The sequence below is a fragment of the Bubalus bubalis genome, chromosome 5 (assembly GCF_019923935.1).
Source record: "Bubalus bubalis isolate 160015118507 breed Murrah chromosome 5, NDDB_SH_1, whole genome shotgun sequence".
Taxonomy (NCBI): Eukaryota; Metazoa; Chordata; class Mammalia; order Artiodactyla; family Bovidae; genus Bubalus; species Bubalus bubalis.
The window spans coordinates 1,090,941-1,105,120 of NC_059161.1; the positions used below are offsets into that span (position 1 = coordinate 1,090,941).

The 14,180-nt window shown below is 57.0% G+C and overlaps 1 protein-coding gene across 1 annotated transcript; it reads right to left on the reverse strand.

Moving 5' to 3' along the window:
* Positions 1-7,058: 7,058 nt before the first annotated feature.
* On the reverse strand, positions 7,059-13,413 carry RABIF (RAB interacting factor). The gene is made up of 2 exons (XM_006078453.3): positions 13,219-13,413; positions 7,059-9,391 (listed from the first exon to the last, which is right to left on the reverse strand). The coding sequence occupies exons 1-2, from the start codon at positions 13,342-13,344 to the stop codon at positions 9,146-9,148; spliced, it is 372 nt and encodes a 123-aa protein (XP_006078515.1). The 5' UTR covers positions 13,345-13,413; the 3' UTR covers positions 7,059-9,145.
* Between the last annotated feature and the right edge of the window lie 767 nt (positions 13,414-14,180).

Consider the following 14,180-nt stretch of genomic DNA (forward strand, 5'->3'; position numbering starts at 1 on the left):
AGGGGCACTCAGGGGCCCTGACAGGCCCCCTCTCTGCTCACAGACACCTCATCCTACTTTAGGGGCGCCTCACTGACTTTCCATAGGGATAAGAACACACGCTGGTGCAGAAAGCCCAGGCCACAGCTTAACACCTACAACACATCTTCAGAAAGGTGGGAAGGGGTTGTCTGGAGCAGGAGACTGGGAGGGGGGACCAAGAGGCAGAAGAGGTGGCCGGGACCCCGGGCTGCCTCAGGTCAGGCCGAGCAGGGACCCGCGAGCACCCTCAGGAGCCTGAGGGGCAGGCGAGGAAGTCCAGGTCCAGCTTTTACATCCGCTGTCCTCCGCAGCCTCCGTTCTGAGTGTGACCCCGACTCAGGAAACGCTGTTTGCCAGGGTCCTCCTGAACAGTCTCACAGATGCTCGGTGTCCCGACCCCCCCACCCAGTTCCAGGAGCGTCTCCCGCAAGCAATGCTCCCCTGACTCTGGGCGGGGGGACCCCAAGCACCCGCTGTCCCAGGTCCAAAGGCTCCAGGCCTTGGGCCAGCCGCAGCTCCGCGCTGCCGCGCCGGCCTCACTGAAGGTGCTGCGGTCCTCCTCCCGTGTCCCCAGGCCGCCATCGCCGGGTGTGGTGCCCTCGGGCGGGCAGGGCCCGCCTGGCCCCGGCGCGGGGGGGACGCAGGCCAGTCCTCGCAGGGTGTTAGCGGGCCTCGGTCCCGGGAGACGGCGCCCCTCCTCCGGGCCCCCCGTCCCCCGCTCTGAGGCCCTCAGGGCTCCGAGTCCCCAGGGGTCGGGGCTCGACAAGACCAAGAAGCCAGCCCCGTCCGGGCAGGTGGGGCGGCGGAGCGCTGCTAGCCCGGCCCTCGGATAGGGGTTCAGCGTCGGGACCCGGGCCCTTCGAGCCCCCGGAGCTGGGCGGCTGTGCGAGCTCGTCCGCAGCGCCCCCTGCTGGCGGGCGGCCCCGCAGTGCCGACGAGCTAGTCCGGGGAGGGCAGCGGGGGCCACCGCGCCGGCAGAGGGCGCACCCGCGCGTCCGCCCCGCCGCCAGGGGGCGCCACGCCGGGCCAAGGCGCCTCTTCGGGGCGCCTCCTCGCGGCTCCCGCCGGCCGCGCGCGGGTCTGAGGGGCCCGGGCTCTTCTTCCCGCGGAGGGGCTTCGCGCCCTGGGCCGCGACGGCGGACGCAGGGGCGCCTCTGACCGCGGGTCTGACCGCGGGCCGGAGCGCAGAGCGGCTGGCCCCGAGCCGGACAGGCCCGCGGGCCCCACCGCGCCCTGAGAGGCCTGGGAACACGCGCGCTCCCCCGGAGCCGCCCCGCTCGCCGCGGGTCGCGTCCTGTCCGCCAGCCCGCCCTCCGCTGGAGCCCTGGGAAGGCTTCTGCCACAGGTCTTCACACGGGCGCCACCGCGGCCTGGCGGGAAGGGGCGTCGCCCGCTTGAGGCTCGAGGGGAACGCGGTCGGAGGTCCGACGGCGGCACAGAGGGTGGCGGCCGGGTGCAGCCGGGGGGGCCGTGCTGCAGTCCAGGGGGGCAGCGCCCCGAGAGCGGGCCCAGGCCGCCCGGCAGCCCAGCGGACCTGCGGCGCGAGCCGGCCGGCGGGCGGGCCCGCGGCGCTGCTCTGCAGAGGGCGCGGCGTCCTCCGCGGGACACGGCCGTGCTCCCCCAGGGCTAGCTGCCGGTGTTTCCATGATGACGGGCCTGCACACATTTCCCCTCTCCTCAGGTGACCAGCGGAGGGACCTCTGAGATGCGGTTCTAAGTCTGAATACCCGAGTGCAACACGCGGGTCCGTTTCCTGGTGTGGGAGGAATGGCTGGCGTTTGGTTTTATAGGATGATTGGGCCCCCGGAATGGTATCTTTACTGCTGTGCCCTTCTCATTTAGAGGACTCCTGTCCTGTCCCCGCCTGTCGGCCCTTTCCAGAAGATTCTGACCTGTCGTCTCCTGCTATCTCTTCCTGGTGGACAGGTGACTGCACACCGTGTATGTGGGTTGGGCTTGGATTCTTGCCCTGGGAAACCTTCAGGGGCGATGACTTCCTGCTGGTAGAGCTCAGGAAGACAGAGTCAGGGTCGCCCACCAGTGCCCCTGGCTTCCTGCATCTGTTTACCCACAACACCCTAGCCATGCCATCTGAAAGTGCCCTAACCTATTTAAAGACGAAATGCCTGGTGGCTCAGGTGGCTCAAGCCCAGGGCGCCCAAGTGAACTTGGAACTATGAAGCGTGTTCTCTGGTCTCAACGGTGGTGGTTTCTGAGGCTGCCAGCTCCACGGTGGATGTTCTGGTCAAGGGAAAAGGGGACAGTGGGTGGGAATTCAAGCAAGTGCTCTGAAACTTCATGTGTACAAAGCTCAGACGCGTAAGCATTGGCCATCACTGCCCTGAAGGAAACAACTTGCACAGGGAGTCCCGCTCTGCCCAAGGTGGGCCTATCAAGGGTCAGTGTGAAGCTGCCTGGCCCTGAACTCGACACCATCATCTGCCTTTGCCTCTTTGGCCTGCACCCCACCTGCTGGGAGAGTCAGCCTGTTAAGAACCTCTTTCCATCCTCCACTGACCCAGGAGTTATAAATACACTTGAAACAGTCACATCCTCCTGCTACGTGTGGGATCACCCACCCCCATACCTCGACAATCAAAACTAGTCCTTTTACATGGTATCTGGATTTACTTCTATTATCTGTTTCCAAGTTTAGATTTTTATTTCTGACTTTTCCATCTCCTTTTTTCTCTGTCTTGTCAACCTCAAAAATAAAAGGCAGTTATTTTTACCAGCAAAATGGGTTTATTCGGGAATAGAGAATTGCGACTTGGGACAGGCAAGTTGTGGTGAGTCACAGGCATGTCAGGAGAGCAGAGAGGGACGTGCTTTCACTGGGCTTAGGAGGAGAAAAACTGTGTGGAAAATGTCCTGCCTTGTGCCAGAGGGAAAACAGCCATACCCCGTCTCCCTCTTCCTGCTGGTGATGCAAACCGGGCCTGAAAGGTGCCCCTTCTGACCTCACTCCAGGTAAGATGAGGTTGCTTGATTTATTCACACCCCCAACTCATACCCACTTCGGGAATTTAAAATACTCCTGCGATTGGAGGGGAAGGCCTGGGGTCACCTCTAGTGTCCAAGCCCTCTGAAGAATCCCGACGGGCCTGCATTCTCTCCCCCATGCTCCCCCACTTCAGAGCAATTACATGTTAGCCTGGGCAATGGAGGGGCCAGGGAAGGTGGACAGGCTCTGTGGGCACGAGACTGTCCTGATGGAGGGGCAAAGAATCGAGGTGCCAGGGAGACAGTAGGGCCATCCCTGGAGCAGTCATTCTTGAGCCAGCGCCAAGGCTGTGCAGGTGGTTCCTGAGCTGCTTACAAAAGTAGGCTTTGCACAGGACCATTGGTTACTTTCCTCATCTGGCTGCACTGGTTCTAACTTGTGGCATGCAAACTCTTAGTTGCAGCACGTGGATACAGTTCCGTTGTTCATCATTTATGCGCCAAGTCGTGTCTGATCCTTTGTAACACCATGGACTGCCGCCAAGCTGTGCCTAGCTTCCCTGTCCTGTCCTTCACTATCTCCTGGAGCTTGCTCAAACTCATGTCCATTGAGTCAATGATGCTATCCAACCATCTTGTCCTCTGTCATCCCCTTCTCCTCTTGCCCTCCTCTCCCAGCTTCAGGTCTTTTCCTTTGAGTCGTCTCTTCACATCAGGTGGCCAAAGTGTTGGAGCTTCAGCATCAGTCCTTCTAATGAATATACAGGGTTGATTTCTTTTAGGACTGGTTTGATATCCTTGCAGTCCAAGGGATCCTCAATTCTTCTCTAACACCACAGTTCAAAAGCATCAATTCTTCAGTACTCAGCCTTCTTTATGGTCCAGTTGTTACATCCATACATGACTACAGGAAAAACCATGGCTTTGACTAGACAGACCTTTGTCAGCAATGTCTCTTTTTAATATGCTGTCTAGGTCTGTCATAACTTTCTTTCCAAGTAGTAAGCATCCTTTAATTTCATGGCTGCAGTCACCCTTTGCAGTGATTTTCAGTTCAGTTCAGTCCAGTCGCTCAGTTGTGTCCAACTCTTTGCGATCCCATGAATCGCAGCACGGCAGGCCTCCCTGTCCATCATCAACTCCTGGAGTTTACCCAAACTCATGTCCATCGAGTCGGTGAAGCCATCTAGCCATCTCATCCTCTGTCGTCCCCTTTTCCTCCTGCCCCCAATCCCTCCCAGCATCAGGGTCTTTTCCAATGAGTCAACTCTTCGCATGAGGTGGCCAAAGTATTGGAGTTTCAGCTTCAGCATCAGTCCTTCCAATGAATGCCCAGGACTGATCTCCTTCAGAATGGACTGGTTGGCTCTCCTTGCAGTCCAAGGGACTCTCAAGAGTCTTCTCCAACACCACAGTTCAAAAGCATCAATTCTTCGGTGCTCAGCTTTCTTCACAGTCCAACTCTCACATCCATACATGACCACTGGAAAAAACCATAGCCTTGACTAGACAGACCTTTGTTGGCAAAGTAATGTCTCTGCTTGTCAATATGCTATCTAGGTTGGTCATAACTTTTCTTCCAAGGAGCAAGCGTCTTTTAATTTCATAGCTGCAATCACCATCTGCAGTGATTTTGAAGCCCAAAAAATAAAGTCTGACACTGTTTCTCCATCTATTTCCCATGAAGTGATGGGACCAAATGCCATGATCTTCGTTTTCTGAATGTTGAGCTTTAAGCCAACTTTTTCACTGTCCTCTTTCTGGAGCCCCCCAAAATAAAATCTGTCACTAGTTCCCTGACCAGGGATCAAACCTGAGCCCTCTGCACTGGGAGTGCAGAATCTTAGCCAAGGGACCACCAGGGAAGTCCTGCTGCTTTCTTTTAAAAACCTTTCTACTAGAAAAGTGCACAAAAGATGTACAGCTTAACTTATGACATAATCACCATGCGGATTCTTAAAAAGCAGAACATTCCCAGCCTTGCTGAAGTCCTCCTGACCTTGCCCTTCCAGACCATGGCCCCCGCCTTTGTCGTTAGTCAAGTATCCATACATATGGGGCTGTTTCTAAGAGATTTTGTTCTACCCTTGTGGCAAACTACCATGTCTCTCGAAAAGAGAAATCCTCCCATCTGGTTTTTCTCCATGACTGTCTTGGCTATTCTTAGTCCTTTGTGTTTACATACAACTTTTAGAATCAGTTGTTGAATTTCACACACAAAAAAAACCTATTGGGTTTTTTGATAGGGCTTTTATTAAACTTACATACATCAGTTTGAGGAATAAGTTGACATTGTTACAATTCTTTTTGTTCAGTTGCTCAGTTGTGTCTATGAGCCCACAGACTGCAGCATACCAGACTTCCCTGTCCTTCACTGTCTCCCAGAGTTTGCTCAAACTCGTATCTGTTAAGTCGGTGATGACATCCAACCATCTCATCCTCTGTCATCCCCTTCTCCTCCTGCCTTCAATCTTTCCCAGCATCAGGGTCTTTTCTAATGAGTGGACTCTTCATATCAGGTGGCTAAAGTGTTGGAGCTTCAGCATCAGTCCTTCCAATGAATTTTCAGGGTTGATTTCTTTTAGGATTGACTGGTTTGATCTTGCAGTCCAAGGGACTCTCAAGAGTCTTCTCCAACACCACAGTTCAAAGGCATCAATTCTTTGGCGCTCAGCCTTCTTTATGGTCCAGGTCTCACATTGTTATGGTTAGGAGTTGACAAACTTTTTTCTTTAAGGACTAGATAAATAGACTTTGTGGGCTGAGGCAAAAGTGAGAATTTTATGTAGATATTTACATGCCCATTTACAAAGGCAAAAACCATTCTTAACTTGAAGGCTCCTGAATCCCAATAAATCAGATGTTGTTTAGAATGGGTCTGGCCTGTGGTTGGTGGTTCTCTGGCCCCTGAGCTCACTTGTGTGCTGTGTGCTCGAAGACTCACTGTCAGTTTCCGGTTTCCTAGTTCTCTCTCCAGCTGTATCTAATCTACTATTATAACCTTCCAGTGATTTCTTACTTTTGGTTTTGGATTTTAAGATTCTAGAATTCACTCCCCCCACCCCCGCCACGTCTGGTATCACCTTTAGAGTAAGCAGTTATTTTACAGTCTTGGTCTGAAAGCTCCTCTATTCCCCAGCCTAAGGGGCCTGTTCCATAGTCTTTGTTTTATTGGTGTTATCATCTTGTCTCATACACTTGGTTACATTTTATTGCATTCAGGATGCAATAAATTAGTAATTAGCAATATTGCTTGTAGAAAGAACTCAAAAGTTTAAGCTGATGACATTTTCCTCTAGAGGGTTTTTGTTGGCTCCTGCCAACACTTGGGATCACTGGAGTCCAATGTTAAGAACAAGAGTTTGAGGCTGAGCTGCAACCCCTCAGAGCCTTCTGCTCCCCACTCTCTCACCTGCTCCTGGGCCAGAGAACTGGGGGCCTCACCCCAAAGTGAGGGGTGGTCACCAGGGGCACACCTGTTGGCAGGCCCGACTCCAACCTATGCAAGTCATCAGAACCGCCCATCAGCCTCCTTGAAGACGGGAAACGCCCCCAGGAGGGGAGCGCCCACCACAGTGAGCCCACCGCCCAGGGCCTCCGTCTTCTCAGCAATCCTGGTCCAGTAATTCTCCAAACTCCTGTGAGCACCCTGCTGCTGCAGGACTCTTACAATATGATGTGCAGCCTTCTGAACTGACCTCACTGGGGTGGTGAGTACACCGGTACCTGGGCAGAAGTCCTCGTCACAGCCACAGGGTGGAGTTACTCGAGGAGCCTCATGCAACGGGGTAACGGCAGTAGATGTCAGTACGCGTACGATTCTGGGTCAACACAGGAAGGCCTTGGAAAAACCCGCTGCTCCAGCGCAAGAGCTGCAGCCGATAATCAGGCTCAGTGCTGGGCTCCCTAAGTCAAGGCACCCACGCCGGGGCTGTGTGTGTGTGTGTGTGTGGTGCAGGATGACCCGTGTCACGACAGACACCCAGGGGCTGGTTATTCAGCCGAGAGACCCCAGGATAGTCCTGAGGCACAGGTTTCAGCCCTCCTCTCTGTCTCAACTTCTATATTCAGCCCAAGGATGTGCAGGAATCTAATTGCCACTGCTTAAATGCATTTATTTCTTTCAAACCAAGCTGAAAAGCCAAAGAAACAACTATATTTTTGGCTACTGGAGGAATGTTTGGCAATTCTCAAAAAAAGAAACAAATGACAAGTATGTAAAATACTCATTAGAAATAAGCACAAATTAAAACAAGACACTATTTTTCCTCCCATTACAGTAGCAACATGTTCATTTAAGATAATAAATACCCAGTGTCAGGAACTGCCGGGCAGGAGGCTGAGGGGCTCTGCCGCTCCGAGGCACCGCGTCAGGAAGCAGAGCCCAGGGACACCCCCCACCTCAAGCCCACGGCTCACGAGCACGAGGAAATAATAGGAAAGCATGGACAGTCAACTGACATCACATGATTTACGAGAAAGCGGAGGCAGTCTAACAGTGGATCATTTAAACAAATTACAGCACAGAAGTACAGGTGACGACTCAACACGATGGAGGCAGAGCGGACGTTTACTGACATGGGAAGCCCGTATTTTGTTAAATGGAAAAAGCAAGTTATGAGAGTACAATATGACCTCGTATTTGTTTTTGAAAATCCTACATGAGTACACACAGAAAACCACTGAGAGGAATGTACACCGCATTACCGTCGGCTGTTTCTGGACGGTGCAAGTATGAGTGATTAAAAACAACTTTATACACGCATCTGTATTCATCTGCAATGAATGTACACCGTTTCTGTGATTAAGGAAAGGACAGGTCTAATTTAAAAAACACTGCCCAGGTTTTGGCTCGTAATTTGAGGGGCTGTATGTCCCCAGAGGCATCTACGTGGTTTGTCCCTTCTGACCTGAGGGGATGTGCAGTTTTTCTGCAAAATGCCACAGTCATGGACGCCTGACCGCCCATCTGCAAATCGGTTTTCTTCCAGAGCCTGTGAGTCTACAGCCAGGGACCGAAGCCACCTGCCCAGGTGAGAGGTTGGTTGCAAAACTGTGTCCAAGGTCTGCACTTTAGTGGGGGGCCCTTAGGGTAAGTTCTGGGGGGAGGAGGGAGAAAGCAGAGCTGGAAAATGGGGAAAGGAATGTCTGTAAGGTCTCCATGGAGTCCTCGCTTCCGTTCTAGTCTCCTGAGCCTCGGAGGCAGGGAAGGCGGGAAGAGGCCGGGAACCTGGCCTCACGGACTCCCGAGCCAGTGAGGCATCTCAGAGAGAGACGGCAGAACCGAGAAGGGTGCTGAACGTCGGCTGTCAGAACAGCCCCGCCACGACGAGAGGCACTGGACGGAGGTCTGGCCCCTGCAGAGTCCTGCTGAGCCAGCTCTGTGCGGACTGTGTCGTCTCCCCTAGGTGCCAGGGAAGGGTTACGAGTCCAGGAAAAACACACAGAAAGCCGTGCGAGATACGGCAAAGACCACCCCCAGCACCCCACCCTCTCCACTCATCCCGGGAGACGCTGAGTGCGCGGCCAGGGCCGGGGTCTCCTTGGCGTGGCCGGCAGACAGGAGCGCACAGCTGATGTGCAGCTCACTGACAGCAGTGATGAGCTGCCCCAAAGAGAAGCCACGGCAGGGTGTGAAGGGAAGGGGGCCATGGCCGCCTGCACAGTGAAGTCTCCAGCAGCCCCAGGAGAGGCCCCCGAGGTGCTCTCAGATGTGTATCCAAAGTAAGGTACTTCTGAGGGGTGGTTGGAATCCTGCAGTCTGGAAATGCTTTACTCTTAGAGAATAAATTACTGTAGACAAAGTCAGCCACACAAGTCGCTCTGAGGTGCTCGCGCGCTTTCCTTAAGGAGACCCAAAGGCAGGTTTCAGTGGTCAGCACCGTTGTGAGCACTCCGGGTCACGTGTCCTCAGGGCGGACCGTGGCTAACTCCTGAGTGGAGACAGGGAGCCCGGCACGGGAGGGAGGCCGGGAGGGGAGATCTGCGGGAGTACCGTGTCCTGGAGCCGGGAGAGCGGAGGGGAGGAGACCTAAGCAAGCGCCCGCGCGGAGGCCACAAGGAGGCGCATGGGCCTGGGCTGGACAGGCAGGTGACGCTCACAATGGACGTCAGTGCAGAGCAGGCGACAGGGCGGTCCCTGGAGAAAGCTTTAATAGTAGGGGGGAGCCGCGGCCCCCCGTCACTCATGGGAAACCCGGTCCAAAGCCACATAGAAACTGTCCTTGTCATCCAGGCAGTGCCAGCCGATGGGGCCCACCTCGCAGTCTGCACAGACCAGGAACTTGACGTTGCCCACGTCCTTGGTGAAGCCCACGTTCTCGAAAGTGAACATGTCCTCCACCAGCCAGTGCTCCTGCAGGAGATCGCCCTCCGGGCCGCTGCCTCCGGCCAGCGCCGGCTTCTTCCTCATGGACGGGAGGAAGAGCTGCAGGGGAGAACACAGACCAGGGCCGGCTTACTCCCCGTGGCCCAGAGCTCCCCGCCCAGGGATTCTCAGGAAAGCGGGGACAGTGCGCCCTGGGTGCGGGGGGAACCGGGGCCTCCCCAGGCGCACAGGGCCCGCCTTCCTCTGCTCCCACCCACCCGGGTCCAATGCACCAGCCTTCCTGCCAGCTCCCAAAGGCTCCCTAACACTCAGCTCACACGTGACCTCCTCGGGTCTCCTCCAACCAGACGACCTGGACTAGCTTCCCACGCCTGCATTTTTCAAACCGGCTTGACTGAGGTGTAACTGACACACACACACACACACAACTCAAGTGGACAACCGGACACATTCTGGTACCAACACACCGCTCAGGGACGAGCCTTGACCGCACTGTCAAGATAACAAGTATCCGTCGCCCCCAGTTTCCTCATGCTGCTCCTAGCTTATCGTTCTCTGAGACCATCCTATCTGTTTACTGGCTCGGCTGTTTATCGGGGTCTCCCTCCACCAGGTCAATTTTCCTGTTCACGAGCACATCCCCAGCGCCTGCAAGAGCACGCCATCCAGAGCAGAGATCACACGTTCACTAACAGGGTAGACCCGGGGTGTCTGGCTTCACTCTGCCCCATCACTGTTACGAATATGCTGGATTTAGAAAAGGAACAGGAGGAAGAAAAGTCTACTAGAATTTGGACTATTATCTCCAGGATCTCTGCATCTCCCACCCACGAGGAGAGCCTCTGGTGTATGCATGCACGCATATACACATGCAATCCCTGTGATTTCTTCCATGTGGTGACCCTGGATAGCGCCCTGATCCTGGACAGGCTGCTGAGCTGCACTGAACTCTTGAGATTCTGCTGATGTCTCAGGGAAACCTCTTGTGCTTTTTTCATTAACTATCCACAGTACCCTTTTAAATATAAAATATTCTTTCTCTTTATAAAAATACATTCTCATTATAGAAAACTTGGCAAGCATGCTACACTGTGCATGTGTGTGTGTGTGCGTGCTAAGCTGCTTCAGTCGTGTCCAACTCTTTGCGACCCCTGGACTGTAGCCGTCCAGGCTCCTCTGTCCATGGGATTCTCCAGGCAACAGTACTGGAGTGAACTGCCATGCCCTCCTCTAGGGGATCGTCCCGACCCAGGGATTGAAGCCCAGCCGCTCGTGTCTCCTGCGCTGGCAGGCGGGCTCCTGACCACTCGCCCCACCTGGGATTGGAGCCCAGCCGCTCGTGTCTCCTGCGCTGGCAGACAGACTCCTGACCACTAGCCCCACCTGGGATTGGAGCCCAGCCGCTCGTGTCTCCTGCGCTGGCAGGCGGGCTCCTGACCACTCGCCCCACCTGGGATTGGAGCCCAGCCGCTCGTGTCTCCTGCGCTGGCAGGCGGGCTCCTGACCACTCGCCCCACCTGGGAGCCCGTGCTATACTGCAGTTGAGGATAAAAACTGTTACGAAACAGAAAGAACTTCTGTTCAATTCAGTCCCTCAGTGGTGTCAGACTCGGCGACCCCACAAACTGCAGCATGCCCGGCTTCCCCGTCCATCACCAACTCCCCGAGCGTATTCAAATTCATGTCCATAGAGTTGGGGACGCCATCCAACCATCTGTTAACCTTTTTCGTAACTGTCCCTTCAGTAAGTACTTGTGGTGCTCTGAAAGCATGTCCATATATTCTCTGACTGTCCTCCCAAGCTTTGGACACCTTGCCTCCCTCCTTAAGCCTGGTGGGCTGAGGGGAGGGGGACAGGCGAGGTGAGGGAAGGCCGGGCCACTTTTGCGGGTTTCTCTTGGAGCCTGAACTGTGGCTGCCCTGAGACCGCTGGCAGAAACGGAGGAGTGGCTCACCACAGCCTGTTCCAGATGCTGGGATCCTCCTGGTCCACAAGTGGACACAGGCGTGAGCAGGCTTCTGAGACGGCCTCTCTGACTGCTGTCCCATGAAAGACCCCCAGTGGAACAGCCAAGATGTAGCTGGGCCTGGCCAATCCCCAAATTTGTGAGCAAAATGGTTTCAAGTCAGGGTCTGGGGCAATTCTGTTATGCGACGAGAACCAGGGCAAGGCCGCCTAGAGAGAGGCAGCATGTTCCACTTTGGTTCCTGATCTCTTACTGTGGTAACTACACACAACGTAAGATTGTCTGGTGCCATTGAGGACATTCACAGTACGGTGCCGCCATCACCACCATCCGCCTATCCTCTTATACCCACACTCACCCTGACACCCACCCTCCCCTTCCTGCCTCCTGGCAATCACTCATTGGTTCTCCATCTCTAAAATTCAAAAATGTCACACAAACGGAATGATACAGTAGTAATCTTTTGGGACCAGCTTTCTTCACTCAGCAGAGCTCCCTGGAGAGTCACCCACGTCGTGGTGCCCACGGCATGGCTGTCCTGCAGCTCCTCGGTCACCCCTGGGAGGCCCTGGGCTGTTTCCGGGTCTCGGCTCTCAGGAACCAAGATGCGCTGAACTCTGGTGCCAACCCGTTCTCATCCCCCCGGGACGGAGGCCGGGAGAATGCCTGCTGGGCCCTGTGAGGTGCCCACTCAGCTAGAGAACAGCCCACTGCCACCCACACGGGCTCTCCCCTTCTCTCCCACCAGCCCACCTCCTCTGGCTCTCCTGCCCTGACCACCCGTCCCCTCAAAAAGTGTAAGGAAGCAGCGACTCCGTTCTTAACTTACTGCCCTTTGCAGTCTCAAGCTCTTCAGTGAGTGTTTCTTTTCTCTGTGACTGTAATTTCCTCTCTGAAACCTCTGAGTTTTACCAAAGGACAGAGAACATTTTATAGAGAAACTGTTCACAGGACTTAAAATGAACACGGACTGTGGGGCTTAGTCGTGAGGGCCGAGAGCCCCACTCCCTCACTTAAAACCCAGGGTCTGTGTCCACCCTCCACCGCTCTCTGGGCAGCGGGCACAGGGCACCCGGTCCGAGCAGCGGGCGACCCACACTCCCGTTGATTCACGACGTGGGCGGGGCTCACCGACCCGGAGCCAGCGCTCCGCGGGTTCTGGCCGTGCCCTTACGACGTCCCCCGCCTGCCGTCCCTTCCTCCCGCGCCCACTCCCCCGGGTCCCCGCGTCCACTCCCCGGGTCCCCGCGCCCACTCCCCCGGGAACCTGCGTCCACTCTCCCGGGTCCCCGCGTCCACTCCCCCGGTCCTTGCGTCCACTTCGCCCAGTCCCCGCGTCCACTCCCCCGGGTCCCCGCGCCCAATCCCCCGAGTCCCCGCGTCCACGTCCCCTCCCCCAGGTCCCCGCGTCCACTCTCCCGGGTCCCCGCGCCCAATCCCCCGAGTCCCCGCGTCCACGTCCCCTCCCCCAGGTCTCCGCGTCCACTCCCCGGGTCCCCGCGCGCACTCCCCCGGGTCCCCGCGTCCACTCTCCCGGGTCCCCGCGTCCACTCTCCCGGGTCCCAGCGTCCACTTCGCCCAGTCCCCGCGTCCACTCCCCCGGGTCCCCGCGCCCAATCCCCCGAGTCCCCGCGTCCACGTCCCCTCCCCCAGGTCTCCGCGTCCACTCCCCGGGTCCCCGCGCCCACTCCCCCGGGTCCCCGCGTCCACTCTCCCGGGTCCCAGCGTCCACTTCGCCCAGTCCCCGCGTCCCCTCCCCCGGGTCCCCGCGGAGCGTGGCGGCGCGCGGGGAAAGAGGCAGGAGGTCGCGACAGGACCACGGACACCGACATCTGGGCCTGAGGAACTACGGCCCAGGCCCCGCGGAGCTCGGTCTGCGCAGCCCGGCGTGGGGGCCCCGCGGTGTCTGCGGCCCCAGCGGGACGGGACGGGATCGAGGCCCGCCCTCTGCGCCCTCACCTGCCGGCGGGAGAAGAGCGCCGTGCCCGGCTGCAGCACGCGGGAGCCGCAGCGCCGGCACAGTACCGCCTTCCGGTTCCGGCCCTCCTCGGATACCAGCTCGCTCGGCGGCGCCGGGGCCTCCATAGCCACCACCCGGGCCCTCGGCGGCGACGCGCAGCTCGGAGCCGCCTCTTCGCACCGCGCAGGCGCGGTCCCTGCGGCACTCGCTCGGCGCAGGCGCGGCCTCCGGCGCCGGACGCCACTGCGCAGGCGCGGGTCTTCCGGGCCGGGCGGCTGGAGTCGGCCGGGCTTTGTGACAGGTGTGTCCTGGGGCGTGACGGGGCGCTGCTCGGGCTCATCTAGGCGCTGGGCCTCCCTCACACCGGGTGGAAGCTGAGCCGGTCCGGATGTGCGCTTCGTCTCGGGAGCGGCGGGGACGTCCCGATCTCAGAGCAAATCTCAGCCGCAGTAGCGTGCGCACGACACCTGCTCTCTGGGGCGGAGACCGGTGCCTGGAAGCTGCAGATGCTGCTCTCTGCTCGGGTCGCACTGACCACTCACTGCGAGGCAAGACTCGGTGTTGAAGCGCTTCCCTATGGGGGTACGGTCGGAAGGGCTACCTTCCGGGGCTCGGGATCCAGGCATGGCCTGCAGCCACTGCTCTGGGTCGTTCCAGTTTCGCATTCTCCCCGGTTAGTCTTAAGACGTCTAGCTTACTGGCTGTAGTGTGGCGGGCGCCGTCTTCCTGAGGTGGCAAGGGAAGCGGAATAGAAAGGGGAGCCAAGTCATGTGAGGAATGTCTCGTCTACCCAACCACCCTGGTCGGCATGTTTTTCTTCTTCTCTTTGTCCTTCATTAAGTCAATCTTTGCTAAGCAATTATAGAATATACTACAATATTCTACAATTATAGAATATGAGCATACTATGATGATAGGCAGTCTGTACTGGAGAACACAGTCTGAACAGGAAGACAGACAC

Bases quoted from the DNA above. Each gene is read 5' to 3' on its own strand.
- RABIF (XM_006078453.3), bottom strand. From the start codon at position 13,344: ATGGAGGCCCCGGCGCCGCCGAGCGAGCTGGTATCCGAGGAGGGCCGG. The intron at 9,392-13,218 runs GTGAGGGCGCAG...TCTCCCCTGCAG, and splicing joins CGCTCTTCTCCCGCCGGCAG to CTCTTCCTCCCGTCCATGAG.